General features: G+C 45.6%; 1 protein-coding gene across 8 annotated transcripts in view; it reads right to left on the bottom strand.

Moving 5' to 3' along the window:
• GPAT2 (glycerol-3-phosphate acyltransferase 2, mitochondrial) overlaps nucleotides 1-19,300 on the bottom strand; it is a 61,159-nt gene that overhangs the window by 9,105 nt on the left and 32,754 nt on the right. For all 8 annotated transcript variants that reach the window (XM_077304997.1, XM_077304999.1, XM_077305000.1 and 5 more), the window contains exons 10-18: nucleotides 18,675-18,884; nucleotides 16,863-16,973; nucleotides 14,756-14,841; nucleotides 11,603-11,721; nucleotides 6,194-6,264; nucleotides 4,300-4,561; nucleotides 2,521-2,669; nucleotides 874-951; nucleotides 312-443 (exon numbers count right to left, since the gene is read on the bottom strand). In XM_077304997.1, coding sequence (XP_077161112.1) covers nucleotides 312-443; nucleotides 874-951; nucleotides 2,521-2,669; nucleotides 4,300-4,561; nucleotides 6,194-6,264; nucleotides 11,603-11,721; nucleotides 14,756-14,841; nucleotides 16,863-16,973; nucleotides 18,675-18,884 — 1,218 coding nt within the window. The remainder of the gene's footprint in view (nucleotides 1-311; nucleotides 444-873; nucleotides 952-2,520; nucleotides 2,670-4,299; nucleotides 4,562-6,193; nucleotides 6,265-11,602; nucleotides 11,722-14,755; nucleotides 14,842-16,862; nucleotides 16,974-18,674; nucleotides 18,885-19,300) is intronic.

The following is a 19,300-nucleotide window of genomic DNA, read 5'->3' as shown; positions in this document are numbered from 1 at the left end:
CATCTGGAGGACCACAGATTGACTACCCCTGCCTTATATCACTGTTGTTGCTCCCCTTCTTCAGGACCATCACACATAAAATTACACAAAGCAACCAACACAAAATATCAGCTTCTTGTTGTGAGGGCACAGAACTCGACTTTATGGATACAAAATAGCTTGTTTAAGAAGCCATGGGGCCTTGCATGCCTCTAGAACTAAGTCAGCCCTGTTACTGGAATAAGGAGAAGAAGAGGGAGAAGCCAAGGAAGAGACCCTGAGAGCAGAGGGAGTTCTGTGAAGGGCCCACATTCAGAATGGTCTCACGGTACTTTGAAGCACTGCTTCCCAGCCTGTTCATCATAGTCACTGTCACTGTCTTCAAAGTCATTTGTGGCCTTCCAAAGAAGATTCTTGGCGAAGTTCCTCTGGGATGTATCACACACCAAGCGACTGCTGGCCATCTGCATGCAGAAGAGACAGTCACAACTTTCAAGGAAAAGATGGGAGACCCTGCTGCAGCCACTAAGTCTAGACTAGTAATACCCAAACAGTGTGCTGGGATAAAGAAATATTTCAGCAAGTATGTTTATTAAACCAAAGACTCTTGTGAGCTCAATGTTGCCCACTGCATCTCTGCGTGATTCCCTGTTCTGGTCTTTCCTCCTTCCATATTATTATGGGGGGGGGGGGAGAGTTGCCTCTTCGATAATTCAATTAATTCCAAACCACAGTTGCAGCAGAATAGTTGAGGATGCTGCCTGGGGTGTCTCTCTGCATACTCTGCTCTGAGCCAAATCACCCATGCCTATTTTGCAAATCTGAAATGCCATGGCGATGCTGCTTTTCTTACCGTATTCACTCCCCCTATTCCCAAAGAATGGCTTTTCCTACCTCTTCTGCGACCAACAAGCCATCCTGGATCAGCTTGTCCACAGCAACCCGGCAGTAGTCATACATGGACTGGCACGGCTGGGGGGAAAAGTAAATTTGTTAGAGACAGGAAAAGGCTTTGCTATCCAGCCCAACACAGGGTGGATTCATAGAACAGACATTGACTGAGTTCAAGATGACTCTGGACTGCCTTTTGAAAATGTTTGTGATAGAGCATTCTTTCACTTTTGTCTCCTCTTAGTGCTTAGAAGAAGAAGAGTTGGTTCTTATATGCCGCTTTTCTCTACCCGAAGGAGGCTCAAAGCAGCTTACAGTCGCCTTCCCTTTCCTCTCCCCACAACAGACACCCTGTGGGGTGGGTGAGGCTGAGAGAGCCCTGATATCACTGCTCAGTCAGAACAGTTTTATCAGTGCCGTGGAGAGCCCAAGGTCACCCAGCTGGCTGCATGTGAGGGAGCGCAGAATCGAACCCAGCATGCCAGATTAGAAGTCCGCACTCCTAACCATTACACCAAACTGGCTTACGCACAAGCCACAATGCAGCCATAGCTAAGCACCTGTACAGTGCATTTATCTTGATGAAATCCTCTGGCGCTTAAGACTGCTTAAACTCTCACTGGATCACAACTTAAACTACTTTCCTCTCTGTTCACTGTATACAGTTTCTGTGAGCATACATGCCCATATATTTCCTGATCAGGTATAGCTTAAATGTGGGAGCCAGCTCCAGTGAAGAGGCAGATGCAATCACTGAATCACAGATGGAACTTCAAAGGGTCTTTTTAAAATTAATTTGTTGGCCACCCCTCCCTAAAATAGGTTTAGGGCAGCTAACATCAATACTGTCTAGTCTAACATCCTGCTCATTCTGGAAACCTACACGCCAGAGATGGCATTTCAGCCTTTATTGGAAGACAGCCAGGGAGGGAGAACTCTCCACCTTTCCAACACAATTAGTTCAACAAAATCTTTACCTGTGATCCAGCATCTGCAACGATTCATTCACACATGCAAGCAATCACTCAGTATTGTGGTCATCATCAAGAGCAGGGGTAGTCAAACTGCGGCCCTCCAGATGTCCATGGACTACAATTCCCAGGAGCCCCTGCCAGCATTCGCTGGCAGGGGCTCCTGGGAATTGTAGTCCATGGACATCTGGAGGGCCGCAGTTTGACTACCCCTGATCAAGAGATTCCCTTTGCATGTATGAAACAGGGACCTGCTTTTATTATTCACAGGCCCACCAAGCCTTTGCAGTGCTTCCAACAGGCCTTCCCCTCTCATATCCATCATTACTTCACAGCTCTTCCATGCATCAAGTGAAGACACTGTTTGGCTCTGGCTGAACATGAAAGCTCCTTTCCTTGTACCCATCAACCTGATGAAGAACCCGCGGGAAGGACAATCCTTGCCATGAGGTGCTGGTGAACAGCACCTTCTTAACAGAGCAGAAGAACAGAGTACTGTGAAGAAACTGCCCCAGCTAGTCCCTACTCCTGCCAATATCTCCCATGGAATCCACCTCCCTCTGCTGACAGCTTGGTAATACAATCAAGAATCAAGGGTCAGCCTCCCCAGGCTTCCAATGCTACGATTTCAAAGTCTCCATCGGAGGAAAAAGACACAAGCGATGGCTAGACTTCCCACCTGGCGTAGGACGACATCCCTGGGCAACAACTGGACCAGCAAAGCAGTCTTGTAGTACAGCTCATCCTGGACAAAGACAGCATCCCTGAGCTGCTCGGGGCTTCCCAAATATGGAAGCAGCTCCACCAGGAGGGCGTTGACAGCACAGGCTGCAGAGAAATACCAGACAACTGTGTGGTTTGCACCCCTTATACACACTAAGCACAAGTACCCAGAACTATATTTGTGTAGCTCTTCACCTGTCACCGTTGTTTTGAGTGTTCTCTCTTCCCCCCTGGCTGTCTTCTTCTGCATGCAAATGTGGACTGTAAATTCCTCAGGGCAGGGACCTGCTTTTTTGCTTATATTACTTGGTGCCATGAACATCACTGTTGTCTAAAATGGAAGCTAACAAACAGCCACCTGTTTTCAAAGATTTCAAACAGCCACTTGCTTGCTGACCAATGATAAGTAAGAAGTTTCTTCAGCCAATCATGAGAAGAAACTGAACATAAGACCACTTAGCATTTTGCCTCAAAGTATGCAGCTCTGCAACATGAGCCCCAGCCCATGCATCACAATGTTTTCTGGACTAACAACACAATTCTTGCATTGGGTGTAAGAAGTCCATGGTTCTTGGACTGCCTCATGAGTAGGAAATAAATAACTGAGTAGAGGCACTGCAAGTCTCCGTAATAGAGCATACTCAGGTTGAATCCCTGACATATTCAAAGATAAGGGCATGGAAAGGTCTCCGCTGGAGTGCTCAGTAGTCTGCTGGAGTAGACCATATGCAGTAGACCAGGGGTAGTCAAACTGCGGCCCTCCAGATGTCCATGGACTACAATTCCCAGGAGCCCCCTGCCAGCAAACGCTGGCAGGGGGCTCCTGGGAATTGTAGTCCATGGACATCTGGAGGGCCGCAGTTTGACTACCCCTGCAGTAGACCATATCAGGCTGAGTGGACTGAGGGCCATGCTGACTGCAGGCCACAAACAAGCCAAAGAAGGGGGGAAGTGAGCTACAAGCATCACAGGGATACACCCACCAAAGCAGAGGATGCAGATAAGGAACACTGACAAACAAGCAACCCCCTAATAATAATACAACAAAAATATGGTAACTAACATGAAAAACACTGCATGCACTTAAGTAGCATCAAAACATCCAATGTTAAATACTCAAAAAAAAAGATTGCCCTCCTGTTTGTTGATTTATTCATCCTCTCTCTCCTGAATTATATTTGGAGTTTTGATACTGTTTGCTGTTTTGTTCCAAGTACCTTTCCAGTTTTGTGTGTGTACATATCTTCAGTTTCAGAAAGTGTTATCTGAAAACCAGGAGAGGCACAGCACAGGGCAGCTTCATCTGCTTCCTTGCAATTGTACAAACACCTGAAGTAGCAGCCACCAGGGAGCTCTTGAGTCAGGCCTTCGTCACAGGCCCACAGACGTTAGCACTGCCCATTTAGAGCTGACACTGCTGGCTTGAGGACCTACCTCTTGTGATTTTTATTCTTCAGCTTCACAGCTGTCATTTTCCATCCCCTCCTCTTTGCACAGAGCACCTTTTAGCCAATAAGGTGAAGTGAGTGGAAACTTGAAAGACTGGAAAGGCACTGACCGCCTCTTATATAGCAGCCTAAAAACCCCCCACAGTTTTCTTCGGAGGAAAGGGGCTAGTTTCAGGATATTGGCTGCCTGAGAAACAGGGCCCAGTTGGGGTAGCATGAAGCCTTCTGAGATACAGCTGCTCCCGTTTTTCTGCTGTGCTACCAAACCATCTTCCTCTCGCACTCACCCCCAACAGCTTCCTGGATGAAGACGGGCAGGAGGGTAGCGCTGTGCCGGCTCAGCTCTGTCACAGCAGCCTCTGTCCTCCTGGGAGCTACCAGGACATCCCCCAGGGAGAGGCGGTGGAAGGAGATGCAGGGCTGCAGCAGGAAAAGGGCGTGTAGCACCACGTGCCGCACCTGTCCGGAGAACCCAACGTCATAGTTGCGCAGCAAGATCTCCTCTGTGAGCCACACAAAGTCTTGCATCAGCTGCGACAGGAAGACGCCCTGCCCAAGGGGGGAAGACAGAGAAGAAGGCCAAGGAGAATAAAGGAAGGCTGCATGCAGAAAAAGGAAAAACTCCTGCAAATATAACCCACCAAAGGAAGAACCACCCTCTAAGCCATTTCTGATTCTTGTCTTTATGAAAAGGGTCGATCTCCACACCAAGTGCTAAACATATTCTTCACCGCCCTGAGCCCACTCTGGTGGAGAAGGTGGCTTACAAGTTCAAATAAATAATAAAAGTAAATACAGTGAATGTTTATTCTATGCCTTTCCACCCATGTTCAGTTCTGGATGCTAGAGCAGAATGGGGAACTGCCCATCTTCCCAGCTACCTGGGAAGCAGCTTGTTCATAGTGCAAGGCTCAAATCCCAGCTGCAGCCCAGCAACTGCACAGGTCACCAGTTCCCACATTACACGGTCATGGATCCAGGAGATCTGGAAGGGAGCCAGGGACAATCCCACTCACCCAACAAGCATACCTATACAATTCACATGCTTGCAAGTGTCCATTTAATTATAGTCACATTACAGACAGAATACCTTTATGGGCATCATTCAGTTTTTAAAATGACAAATACAGCCCCAATATTATGAACAATCAGTATAATTGTCCTTTTTCGAACTAAAATTCCATTGTTTAGACACTGCCACCAAGAATGTTGCCACCTTTTCTGTAACCTTGGAGTCTTGATTAGCTAGCAATTTATAGATCAGTTTCTGATTGTTTGGACAAGGTGCTGGAACTATAGACTATCAGGTGTTCTCCAAGATTATTATAAAGGTGGCAATCCAAAAGTATGTGAGACAGGGAGCATTAACAACCTTTTGGCCATGTAAGATCACAGAGGGGAAGGAGTTGGTTCTTGTTGCATGAAGGTTTTCCTGGGCTTGGGAGAGTAGATAATTCAAGCAGAAATTAGATGGAATTCCAATATACTGAGGAGAACAAATTGGTGGAATTAGTGGAAATTTATGCTGAAACTCATGAACATTGAGCCTTTGTTTTTAAGATATAGCTTTCACCTAAAGGAAGCAAAGAATCTAAATCAGTGCCAATCTGGGCAATTTTCTCTCTGATCTTGGTTGTCCATTCAGATCAGGGAGTCCAAAAGGGATCTTCATGTAAACATTTTATAAGGGTTAAATCCCCTTCTTGGAAATGGATCCTTAGAATTTGGAATTTGATGGTGATAGGCCAAGCTCTGGTTTCCAGTAACTTCTGATTTACTTGGCCGTATATGGCAAGGTAAGAAAAATTCACATATTTTTAACCGGCGATGTAAGACTAAGATGGAACCAGCCCTTCACCTGGCCTCAATTATTGCATCTGTAAAATGGATTTACAGAGGAAGGAAAAATGAAATGCACATTAGAAAGTATAGCAGTGATATTACCACCCTGTGCTGAGACCAAATTCAAACTCAAACTACCATAAATGCCGAGACCTCCTCCTTGGAATCTTAAAAGCAGGCAGAGCCTGGAGTCTTGCAGCCAGCACATCTCCCATAACCACCAGAGTTGTCCCTTAAAGGCCCAGGCACCTCCCTGATACCCCACACTGGAAAACTGCTTTTGCTATCAACTCTTGTAGGGGAGAGAGAGCCAGAGCTCTGTGCTCCATTTTCACTCACCTCCCAATGCTTGTGCAGCAGAAGCGCAGAGGTAATCCCCACAGCCATGATGGCAGAGCAGGACACAGCAACTAAGAGAATACAGGGAAAGGGTTAGCTCATACAAATCCATGGCTTCACGTGTTCAGCTTTGTGGGGGGGGGGGGGGACAGAAGACAGGCACCAGTACAACAGAACTGTGTAACACCTTGCATTTGCAAACAAACTGCATCTAATCAATCAAGAAGCTGGCATGCAGGTAGGCATGTCCCATGCCCTCATCAGTGGGCTGCAGTGCAAAGCAGTACACAGGAACACCTTTTCCGCCAAAAAGGAACACCTGCCAACCACCAGATAAAACAACAGAGACGTGAAAATAGATAGGACTAATTAATTCTACATTTAAAATATACATGTCAAAAAATCCTAGGAGCATGCAGTTCAAATTCCATAACATAACTCAGCATACAGGCATGAATTCCTTTGCATATTTTAATTCGCATTTTTTATTTCACATTTTCACAGAGACGTGAAAATAGATAGGACTAATTAATTCCACACTTAAAATATACATGTCAAAAAATCTTGGGTCCATGCAATTCAAATTCCATAACATAACTCAGCATACAGGCATGAATTCTTTTGCATATTTTATTTCATATTTTTTAAACATTTCACATTCATATCTTCATCACTGTAACTTTTTGCAGGGAGGCGATATGCTCAGGAAACAGAATTCTGCAGCCAATAAAAGTATATACACCATCCTAAGTATAGGTGGCCTGATAGCTCAGGCTAGCCTGATATCAGGAGCTAAGCAGTACTAGTATTCGGATGGGAGACCTCTAAGGGAGGGGTAGTCAAACTGCGGCCCTCCAGATGTCCATGGACTACAATTCCCAGGAGCCCCCTGCCAGCGAATGCTGGCAGGGGGCTCCTGGGAATTGTAGTCCATGGACATCTGGAGGACCACAGGTTGACTACCCCTGCTCTAAGGAATACCAGGGGCATGATGCAGAAGCGGGCAAAGAGAAATGACTCCTGAATGTCTCTTGCCTTGAAAACTGGGTGGGATCGCCGTAAGTCAGCCATGACTTGATGGCACTTCCCACCACCAAGAATAGATAAGGCATGCCTGGGTTTTTGCTGAATTCAATAATTAATGTTTTGCGAGGAGAAAGGAATTGTCTAAACTGAGCCTATAACCATTTTTGGACATTCCATCCGGTTCTTCTTTTACAATAATAAGAAACCTTTATGCATATTTAAGGCTTCAGCAAGGACAGGATTTGCCCAACAGCAGAGAAATTAAGGAGCAATTAAGCCGTCCTCAGCTTTTTGTTGTCTTGTGATTAATTACTCACATAGTATCAAAGCAATAAAACAAAATCCCCCCCCCTTAACTCCAAAGGGAACCCAGGCTGGCTCAAGGCCCTTCTCATTCACTAACTAATCTGGCAAGATAGATTCAAGTGGGTAGCCCTGTCTGTCTGAAGCACCACAACAAAAATTGAGGTTAATGGCACCTTTAAGACCAACGAGGTTTTATTCAAGGTGTGAGCTTTCAAGCGCAGGCACTCTTCCTCAGACTAAATGGGAAAGCTCTCCTGCTCAAGTTTCATCCAACTGGAGTGCAATTTTGCAAGCGTTGATATTGTGTCCTTGCACAGAACCTGTTCACTTCTTGCCTTCACAAAGAAAAGCCCTGCCCAGTGAGTGGGTCAGATGCTGCCCCTAACGCCTTAAAGAAGGGATACCTCAGGACCAAGTTACAGAGGCTGATGGATCAACTTGGCCCCACCAAAGCAATTCAACACATCTCTTTCTATCTCATCATATCTCATGAGCCCAGAGTGCAGAGCTGCCGTCTGTGAACTCACGCCATAAGCCAGGTGAAGCAATGGTAATCAAGTGGTGGAGTCTGGCTGGCGGAAGGGGGAGCGGGAGCCTGGATCACGCGGGCAGAGTTAAATGGAGGCTGTGAGACAGAGGAAGATTAAAACCAAGCTCTGCAGGAGCCCTGGCTGGTAGAGGGGGACTTGAAAGGGACGTTTCCTCCATGGGAAAGTTCATGGCTCAGAAGTGAGGCCTTTCATTGCCTGCTAATTGTCCCTGTTGTCCTGCCACCTAGATACAACCGTGTGTCCAAATGGCAGGACCAAGAGGGGAGGGCTTGACACTTGGGGGCTTCAAAGGGTCAGACAGAAAGAGAATGAGATCAGTGACAGAGCCCTTAAGCTGCCTGTAACATTTAGAAAACCACAAAGCACAAAACAACGCTACTACCCTTTTGTTAAAGGTCACCGGCAACGAGAATGCACAACCAGAGCTGAGACCACTTTGTTGTCGTTCTTCATTGGAGATTCAAAAGAGGTTCTTCATATTCTTTTCTTCCACTTCTTGTTTCTTCAGCATGGCAACATTAAGCCTTTAAATCGCCATTAGGCTAGAGATTTATGATGGGAAAACGCGGGCTAGAAATCGGAACATAAAAAACTCCCAACTGGATAAGTCCAATGAACAGCCAGCCAGATAACTCCCGGAAGCCCATGGTGCCCTTTCCTTTTTAGTTTTCCCACTTCTGGTTCTCCAAAATAAACTGCCTTTAGCCACAGAGGGGTTATGTAGCTACTGCAGCTAACAGCAAGCAACAGGAGTTATTCTGAAGGAATTTCCCTACCCCTTCTGGAATAAATCATACAACAGGTGTTGCAACATTCTGCGGCAGAAGTAGTTATGTACTACAGGTTGTAGTCAGTCTCACTGTATAATTTGTGGATAGCAATGTGAAAATAAGCATCCTTTCAATCAAGAGCTACATCCTTTCGATCAAGGGCAGCAAACCACATACCCGAAGTAAGAAACTCAATCAGAGAAGAGAGTGAGGCCCTTCTGAACTTAGTAACTAATAAATATGCTCAAACATCTCTGATCCAGAATGGGCCTTTGTCACCCATCCTTTCTATTTACTAAGAAAAATCTCAATTGCAACCGGAACTGGTTAGCCTATTTCCTCCACTCCCGTACCCTGAATAAGCTCTAAGTTGTCCCTTCGACTTCTTGCCTACCTCATATCCAAAAGAAACCACTTTCTACGACCATGAGGTTGTTTTGGCTTCCGAGTGGTTTGGCTTTGCTTTTTGATTGAGTCCAGAATTGTTCTCAATCTCCTCACACTGTTTATTTTATAACTTTCAATTTAAGCATATATTTTATCTCTTTAAAATGGAATCCGGAACATTTTACAAATGTCATAAGCTGCTTTAGGGACTCCGTCCAAAAACCGGGCTGTATATCTAAGAGGCATTTAAAAAAAACTGAAAAAATGGACTTCACTAGCAAGGGATGATAATGTGAGCATACCCTGCAGGGAAGAGGAATATGCATAAGATTACATTTGCAGGGCTGCCCTGACGGCTGACCCTGCCTGCAATCAGGCCTGTTTCCATTGATCACCTTTCCCCCTAAAACTAACATGCCTCAGTAAGGCAGGCTTTCCCCAGGCAAAGTTCTTTTCTTTCCAGATTATTCTTTTTTAAAAGCACGCTCATGAGCCATTTGCAGAAAGTCACGCAGCCTGTGCATTAGCGCACACAGAGCAGTTCAGGCATTATACTAAAATAACTGATAATTGGAAAGTTACATCCACAGTCAGGCAGAACAGCGATAAACTAAAAAACACACCTCGACACGTGAGGTTCGTCATTTATGTAACAGGGAGGCCATGCTTGCAGTTCGGAGTGACTTCCTGCATTTTCTGCTTGGCAGAACATTTCGGCAACCAAAGACACGGGCCAAAGGAGATTCTCCCTTGGGCAAGGAACAAAAAAGTCACTTGCCAGGGGAGTTGTGATGAACCCTTTCCCGCCCTTCCTCCAAACTAGGAGCTGGCTAAAAAGGTAGAAGATTGCTCCTAACGTCATGCTGCACAAGAGCTCCTCAAATATTTCCCAAGCACTATGTGATTTGCTCCCACCCTTCTTTTGAGCTGGGAAATGGAGAATATAGTCCCTGGTATATATATAATCCCTCTGAGCTGCTCCAAAGCTCAGGGAGACACTCAGGACAGCTGTCCTGCCCCTGGCTGCCTCCTCCTCCAACCAGCTTGCCTGTATGTCCAACAGCCAGCCAATCGTTTTACATCCCCCACCCCTGACCACCCCCTCCTCCTTACACTTCCTTCTGAGGCTTGGAGGCTGCAGTTCCCTGCTGCATGACAGCTACCCCTGCCAGTGAGTTTCCTGCCTGGTGGCCTGCAGCCTGCAGCCTTTACAGGTCCTGGGGGGAGGGGGAAGGCCATCTGCAGAGTTCTCCCACTCCACTCCCCCAATCTAGCGCCCGTTGAATTCCTGAATGCAATGGGCTCGGTCCCGTGTGTGTTTGTGTGTACAAACACACACACACATCTCCATTTCCTCAGATTTCGGTCTTCAGAGTTATAAATGCCACCACTACCAGCCATGTTCACTAAGAGTTAACGTTCAGAGCCTATGCCATATTTGCTGCCATATTTCTTCCTTGATGCGTCTGGAGCAGAAGGAACCTCACACTAACAAATGGCTTGTGTCTGTCTACAAGGATGCCCGTGGCCCTGAGAAAAAAAACCCAACCCACTTCATTTGTTTTGCTAAGTGCAATGCAGACAGCAACACAGATGGCGCATGGACAAGATGAGCAGTACATACAGCCAGCCACATGGCCAAACAATCCAAAGACAAAGATGTTCAAGTTAATCTGTCGCTGCTGGATCAAACACTGTACCCTTCCTTCATGTTACTTCATCTCCTGTTCTCCCAGCAGGGAATGGCAATGACATGAATAATGTTCAATGGCTGCAGAATTTATTTATTTATTACAGTGAGCAGTTCTCACCTGAAAGATTCTTATTTAATGCCTCTGGGTACCTGGCTGGGTCCTCTGGGAACTCCTGCACCCTGTTCTTCAACCTCTGAGTCAAAGCGCATGCACACTTCACCCGCCTGCCCCAACCCAAGATATTTTTACAGTGTGTTAGAAGTAAGAATTTCCTCTTCTGAAGGGGCACCTATCCTTTGGGTCTGATTGTTCTGGGTGTGGTTGGCAACTGAAGAAACTTGCCCAGCAGCAGCAACTCATGCAGAGGAACAAAGGGCCTGTGTCAGGAGCAGGAACTATTTCTGCTGCATCTCGGCACTGGGAGTGATGGACCCAGACACAAGCTGGAGCAGAATGACCCTCCCCAGAATGGGACAAGGAAAAGCTCACGCCGCAAATCATGCAGGCACAAAGCTATCAGACTTATCTTGGGGCTCATAGGAACCCTTAGATCGATTCCTTTCCCTCTCGATGACACAACAGCAATTCTCTGACAGCACACAATGTGGGGATTACTAGCTCAGACACAAACTCCTTCTAAAGACAAGACATCAAGTTGCATGAATTGGCACCTACTGCTCAAAGAATGGAGGCTAAAGTTGTCCACCAAGGTTTGCTGCTTCATGTTCAGTGCTACCGCACCGTAGGAGTTTGGTGACCTGTATTCCAGTTTCTCACAATCCAGGATCATAGGGCTAAAAGAGGCAGAACATTAAAACAAACAAACAAAATCAGCAGTACAGTAAGCAGAAAAATGTTTCGTAGGTCTAACTCGGTCACTATTCTTTCTCTTCCAACTATGCCCCACTCCTATCTTTAGCCCTGCTGCTCCTCTTCCAAACATAAGGGACACAGCCTCCAAGCACAAACCAGTTGTATCTTTCCCTCTATTACAGCCTTTCTCAACTTTTTTTACAATTGAGAAATTCCAGAAACCTTTCTCATGCTTTGAGAAACCCCAGAAGTGGTTAGGAAGCACAGCTGTGGAGACACCCACCTGGGCCCACTCCCCTTCCCACCCCCTCCAGGCCCATCATTGGCCATTTGGGGAGGGGAGGGTGGGTCAACATGACCAGATAAGGTCATATCTCACAATAATTATTATCAATTTTTTTAAAATATAAAAAATTAATTAACCTCCCACCCATTCAGGAAGCCCTTCCAGGGCTGTCAAGAAACCCCGCTCTATCACATCACTATTGGTCATGTTTAAATCTTATTCTTCCTCCAAGAAGTTCAAGACAGTATACATAGTTCTCCCCTCCTTCTCCTTATCATTGTAACAATCCTGTGAGGTAGCCTTGAGACTCAGTCACCCTGGCACTCTTTGAGGCTACTTGGTGATCTAACAAGTTTTTAACTAGGCTTCATTTCTCATCTTTAACCAGCTTCTTGTAGAAGCTGTTGGAAATTCTGCAAATAGATTTTACCACAGAGAAGCACCCTCCTCCCCAGGTGTGCGGATCCTGACAGGAATCCATAGAATTTATCCTTTATATTCATACTACATTCTATATTAAACATCCATCAGCTACATGACAAGTGGCAGACATCTCTAATTTGCCTGTCAGCAAAGTCGGACTATGCTTCCACTGAGCTAGTTGTTCATTTAAGAGAGATGGTCCTTGCAGTAGTTTCTGTCGTGGGGAAACCACAAGCCTTTCCTTTAGTCCAGGGGTAGTCAAACTGCGGCCCTCCAGATGTCCGTGGACTACAATTCCCAGGAGCCCCTGCCAACGTTTGATGGCAGGGGCGCATGGAAATTGTAGTCCATGGACATCTGGAGAGCCGCAGTTTGACTACCCTGCTTTAGTCAATCACTGTTCTAAGTTTTTTATTATTTGTTATTAGATTTTTATACGGATCAGGGCAGTTCACATAAAACATTGCAGGGTAACACATAAAACAGTCTGAACAAATAACACAGCCATAAATAGCATATCAACAATCTAACAGTGGCTTCTAATAGAACGATAACTTAGGCAAGCCCCCAGGGAGGTCAGGCTGCTTCAGGTCATGGAGGGGGTGTCTGAGGGGGGGACCAGCAGATGTTGTTGGGTTGGTTGAATTCAAGCAAATGCCTGGTGGAGGAACTCCCTTTTGCGGGCCCTGTGGAATTCTGGGAGTTCAGGCAGGGCCCTGATCTCTTCAGGGAGCTTGTTCCACCAGGTGGAGGCCAGGACAGAAAAATCTCTGGCCCTTATTGAGGACCAACATGCTTCTTTGGGTCTAGTGATCCAGTTGGTGGTGGCGGAGCATAGAGCTCTTTTGTGGGTGTAGGCAGAGACGGTCTCTCAGGGACATTGTGCCCAGACCCATTTCCCCTACAATTATGCTTCCAAGTGATTCAAAACATCCAGGATTCTTTCCCTGTGTCCTTGAATTAATATACATCAAGCTGTTTCTCAGCAGAAAGTATATTTTAAATTTCCTGCTCAAGAATATCTATTATTTGTGAATTAGCCTTTCTTTCAAACTCATAAGTGCAGTTTTAAAAATGTATCTGGGAAGTTGACATGTGCAATTTTTGTGATTATGTGGGATGTGCAAGTTTGTAAAAATAACTGTGAATTCTCATTGCATTCTTCAAATACAGACCATTGAGTAAACCAAGCAGGACTACTTGTATCATTGGAAGCATGTCTGTCACAAGGAGGAAGCCTTACATCTCTAAGGGTCAAGTCACATGTGGACTGTCAACTGACATGTGCCTGGAGTTCTGAGACAGGGATTTGATTCCTAAATGCTCAGGAACCTGACTTGTAGGAATCTTGCAGTACACAGCCTTCTCCTGTATGCTGTTTTCACAACCTGAAACAGTCCTCAAAGCCATGTGCCCCACTGGCTTGGTTTTGCCAACACCTTCCTTGGACCATCTCCAGTCAAGAAAATGGCACTTGGGGAGGGGATGGGGGGGCTTAAGTCCCAATTCAAGCTGAGGCACCACATGGCTGAGAATAGTTCCCAGCCTGAAACTCCTAGCACATGTCTTATCCAAAGTCCTCACGGTGGCCACATGTGCATCATCCACAATTCAGGCAGCCAGAGGGCACTAGACTGCAGGAGAAGACTCCTTTTCCCCAAACTTGCTTTTAAAAAGCAACCAGGATTACTACAAAAATTCAGAACAGTCTTCAAAAGGTAACTTAAATACCTTGTTTATATTGTGGGATCTTCTGTATATTGTTCCCTTACACTGTACTTTTTATACATATGCCAATAAAGATATTGCTTTTGTTGTTATTGTAGGGAAGTTAACTGAAGCAGGTGGAACAGAATTTGGTAGTCCATGGCTTTCTAGTCTCCACTATTATGGGCTTTCTGTTTCTTTGCTTGCTAGTTTATCCCCACCAGAAAGACACACCTGTTTCCAACTTGATCTAGAGCAAGGATGACATAGATCTGTATTCCTGGGATCCTCCTTATTCTCCAGACAGTGGATTTTGCCACACAAACTAGCCTCTTTCTAGGTGGCCAAGCTCTAAATCAGCATCAGCATCAGCCAGAAAAAGCTTCACGGTTATCGAGCATGTGCTGTGAGACACATGGTATACAAAGCTTCGAGACTGAGATGTAAAGACACTGTGCATCCTCTCAACTTTACTTTCACTCCAGTGCATACAGTGGTTCAGCCATATCTTCACAGAGCCACAAAAAAACAAACAAAAAAAAACAGGTAAAATTTCTTTTGAGCACCAGCTCGGCACCCCTGATTTAAAGCATAGTTACCATTTGCCAAATATTTCCGGCAGGAGCAGCTCTTCCAGATGTTTCCCCGAACTGCTCTGTCTGAAGGAGCTATTTGCTATATACTCCTAAGAATAAAAGAACATACGTTGTTTGAAATGCAGTCAGGTCTGGGAGGGAGAGTGAGAGAGAAAAGGCTTTTCTTGTTTCTACTACACTGAACAATCTCTACAGGCAAGTAACACCCCATTCATTAACAGGGAAGGAACAGAACCTTGTGCATCCAGAGAAGGGATAGAACAGTGATAATCGCCAGCTGTGGAATGCTGAAGAAATAACTTATATAGAAAAGCATCTAATACCAAGCTGTCCCCGTGCTAATGGGGCTTGACCAGCTCTTCCAGATTCAAACTATACACACGCATCTGGGTGGCAACCAATCCCAAGCAAATGGGTTTGCATCATGAAGATGAGCTCCTTAATCCAAATGGTGCCTTTAATTTTTTTAAATAAAATATGCAAGACTGTGTGTCACACTGGTTAGTCTTTGTTTTTTTTTTAAAGCTCAGAAACAGATGGTCTAAAATTGCAGAACGCTACAGAACTTGCACCATCTCCGGTCAGCACTCCCACCCAATTACTTAACAGAATACCCCAAAAGGTTGCATTTGAGTGGTGAGGACCTGCAGTACAGTTAGGTTAACAGAAGTCATTCCCATTAACAGAATGGGACTTCCTTGCCTCCCTCCCCTACCTGCAGCCCCAAATGCTCTCCGAAATGCTGCTCCTGGGGACAAGGAACTCTCAAAAACTGCATGAAAGGCAAACTGGGAGAGGGGAACTCAGACTCCCCTTACTTCAGCAGCAATTTACTGTGGGATCGCAGCCAAGGGCAGAATATATTAAGTAGACTTCATATACTTCCTACAGTGCATGCCTACCAAAAGCTACTTCAAGGAATTGTATTTGATGATGCTACAAGATGGGAACAGCATCGACTGCCTTTTGCTTAGTTCAGGATGTCTGAAAAGTGAGTGAGTTCACGCCAGGACATTTGTGAATGTCATCACCCTTGGCCCTGTAGTTCAATTGAAAGCCCACATCATTCCCAGGCTCCATGTGGCCCACCCCCAAGAGTTCTATCATATTCTCATCGACAAACCCTTCCCCTAAAAGCAGGGACATCACAGGCTAAGGTTCTTGAATGAAGAATTTAAGCTTCCCAAGAATCTCAGCTCTCACTGAAAATAAAACAGGAAGTTTCCAGATTGGCTCAAAAGTTTCCAGACAGTTTCTACTGCAATGTCAGAAGAAAGAAGGGTAGAGGTTCAATGCTTGAATCTACATCATTTGCAAAAGGTCACAGAATTCTGCTTTCCTGGGTGCAGAATTTTTATCCCCCCCAATCCACTCTGGTGCACACACAATATTCATGGTTGGATCCTATGAACAAGTGGTTGTATCCTATGAACAACTCACCTGGCTGGTTGGATCATCTGGTTAGCAACACAACTGGACAAGTTATAACAGCCATATTGGTGATTGGTCAACTAGAATCATGCCACTGCAGGTCACAGGGCATAAACGAAAGATCCTTAATTCTAGTTTCATCCTTTATCTGGATTACACTTAACTTTGGGACACTTCTCAATTCTAGGCGCATCAGGTTTGGTCAGAACATCTGTTTGGAACTCTGAAACTCTGTTGTAGTCAGCCTTGCAGGAAAGCAAGGCTCGTAAAGGTGCTTAGCTTTGGTGTTTAGCTATATCACATTGTTCTCTGGCATGTTCCTACACATTCTTTTAATAAATTACTTTATTTATATTTTCTGGTTTTCTTGCAATTTGAATCCAGCACTATTGCCCATACTGGCTACGGCTTCCAGAGTAACTGTTTACTGGAACTCACCTTGTAAAGGCCCTACCTTGCAGGGCTGACTTCCTGATCTTCAACCCCGGGGGGGCTAGAACTTAGTCTGTTGGTCCATGGTTGGCAGGTAAGTTAAGGGGATTGGTGGCGAGGAGGCACTCCTCAGCAATTTGTGGTTTTGCCCTGGATCAGCCTGTCACCCTTAAGGAGTTTATAAGTCTTTGATACCACTTATCCCCCATGATTCTGAGGCTCGAGACCTTGCGCTGACACACAATACCTGCAAAGAGAAGGGCTGTGCAAAATCCACCCTAGCACAGCCTAGCCCTTGACAAGCAGCTTGGCAGATAGTCCAGAACAATCTCCAGAGACTACACGGTTGGATGGGGCTCTGGGAAGACAAAGAGAACGTTCAAACAGTACAGGCCTCCGTCTGAATTTCCACAGCTGACTTGTTCGATGAGTCACAGCAGCCAGCACCGAGGACATTAGAGGCACGCCAGGGTTGTTGCCAGGATTCAGTGGAGAAGAAATAGAATACTGTAAGCCACTTTGGGGTCCTCAATTAAGACAAGGTGGGGTATAAATGAAGTAAATTAAGCAGATTTCCTGGAGCAGTGGCCCATCACGCTCGATGCTGCAAAAGCTCCTGGGCTTCTCCAGTACTGTGTCAACTGTGAACGTACTTAGTACGTTTTATTCCGACTCCTGCCTCCAAGGACAGCATATTTACTGTGCTATCCTAAGCAGAGTTATGCCCTTATAAATCCACTGAAGTCAATGGGCTTAGAAGGGCATAACTCTGCTAGGATGGCACTCTTAGTTCACCCCCTAACAACCCCAGAATCACTCAGTGAGCTTCAAGGCTAGGCTGGAAACTCTCCCGGCTGAGAATCAATATATCAACACACGAATATACCATGCCGGATGTAGCACTCCAAACTAGAAATCAGGAAAGTGTCACCTTTAAATCAAGCCCACGCTCTGTGTGGGTTTTATACTGGATCCCCACACCACACTGGCAACACAAAAGCCAAACTCCTGAAGGCCAAACTAGACATAATAGGAACCTTGTTCTGACCTGTGGATGACAATATTTTTTTTGTTTAAAAGGCTATTTTGTTTTTTTAAAAAAGGCTATTTAAAAATGCCATGAGGGCTCACAGCATTTTAAAATAGCCAAGTCTTTCTCTAAAGTGGTGTCAGTAGCTACAGGCTGGAGCCACGGTTGCTGCAATATCTAATTTGGCCCTCAGCCTGAATATGGTGACTAAGAGTAAGAACCCAACAATCTTATCCAGGAGAAAGTTCCCCCCATGCCCCCCCCACACACTGAAAGAAGACAAAATATCTGAGAACTCTATATCAGTTAGGGCCAGCTACATGACACACTTTTCCTGGGTACGTCCCCAGGACCGATTGACAAATGCCATCTGAAAGTTGTGTTCAGAACTTGATTCCGAGACACATAGGAACCTGCTGGCATTTTCTGTATGTACGTGGTGAAGCGGGACCTGAAAATTGACATAATGGAGTACACAACTCCACTTACCTCCCCCCACCCAACATGCAATGCAAACTACTGAACATCGACAGCTTGTGCTTGCAGGTGCCATGTACCTACAGGGCCTGGAAGATCCTAATCATGACTTCCCTCATCCCCCCCTCTCCCAGAACACTCTAGACAGACCAGCCATAATCATGATTAATCAACAAGCCAACAGCTGGTTAATTTAACACATACTGAGCATACAACCAAATCTGTTGAAAACGGTAATATTTTCTACTTTAACTTGGGTTGCCAAACTTCAGGTTGTCACTGGAGATCTCATGTTATTAGAACTGATCTCTAGGTGACAGAGATCATTCCACCTGGAGAAAATGGCTGCTTTGGAAGGTAGGTTCTACAGTATTATACTCCACTGAAAACCATCCCCTCCCCAAACCCTGCCCTCATCAGGCTCCACCCCCAAAATCTTCAGTGATTTCCCAATCCGGAGCTGGCAACCCTAACTTTGAACCATAATTCCCTCTTTTTCTCATAATTAACTATGATTTCCTAGATTCCTCTGGCCATAAGCACAGTACTTACCACTTGTCCCCTGTGAATCCAAGTTGGGGCTACATCATAGGAGAGTCCCACGGGCACCATTAGGACATCTGGGACAGTCCCCATCTGCAAAGCACTGAAGACCAGGGCCAGCCACTCCCTACCAGAGGCAGAGAGTTGCGGGACACCAGAGAAGGGCTCTTCCAAGAAGATCAGCAATCGTCGCTTGCTCAAAAGCAGTTCGTCAAGATACTACGAGGGGTACAGGGAAAAATCTCGTGAAAGCACGGAGAAAGGAAACATAAGGCGGGATTTACTCTTTCCTACAGATAAACAAGCACTGGGTGGGGAAGGTGCGAAAGTGTCTTTCTCTACTATCAGGGCCAAACCCAGAGTGAGACACAACCAGGTCTTGTGGCATACTAAAGACTAACAGGTTTAACACGGCACCCATGTTTATACACTGCAGCCCTTTTCAGAAGATGCATCAAATATTGTCCTAGGATGGGTTTTTATATACATGTAACATACTGACTCTGATCCTGATCCCCCAGGTTAGCCGAGATCCCGCTATCAGACTCTTAAAAAAGAAATACAGAATGTGTTCTTGGGCTCAGAATTTAGCTCTCTGAAAATCTCCGCTATCCACAACAACAACACGGCTATTT

Source organism: Paroedura picta, chromosome 12, assembly GCF_049243985.1.
Source record: "Paroedura picta isolate Pp20150507F chromosome 12, Ppicta_v3.0, whole genome shotgun sequence".
NCBI classification, from domain to species: Eukaryota; Metazoa; Chordata; class Lepidosauria; order Squamata; family Gekkonidae; genus Paroedura; species Paroedura picta.
This window is presented reverse-complemented; position numbering and strand designations above follow the sequence as displayed.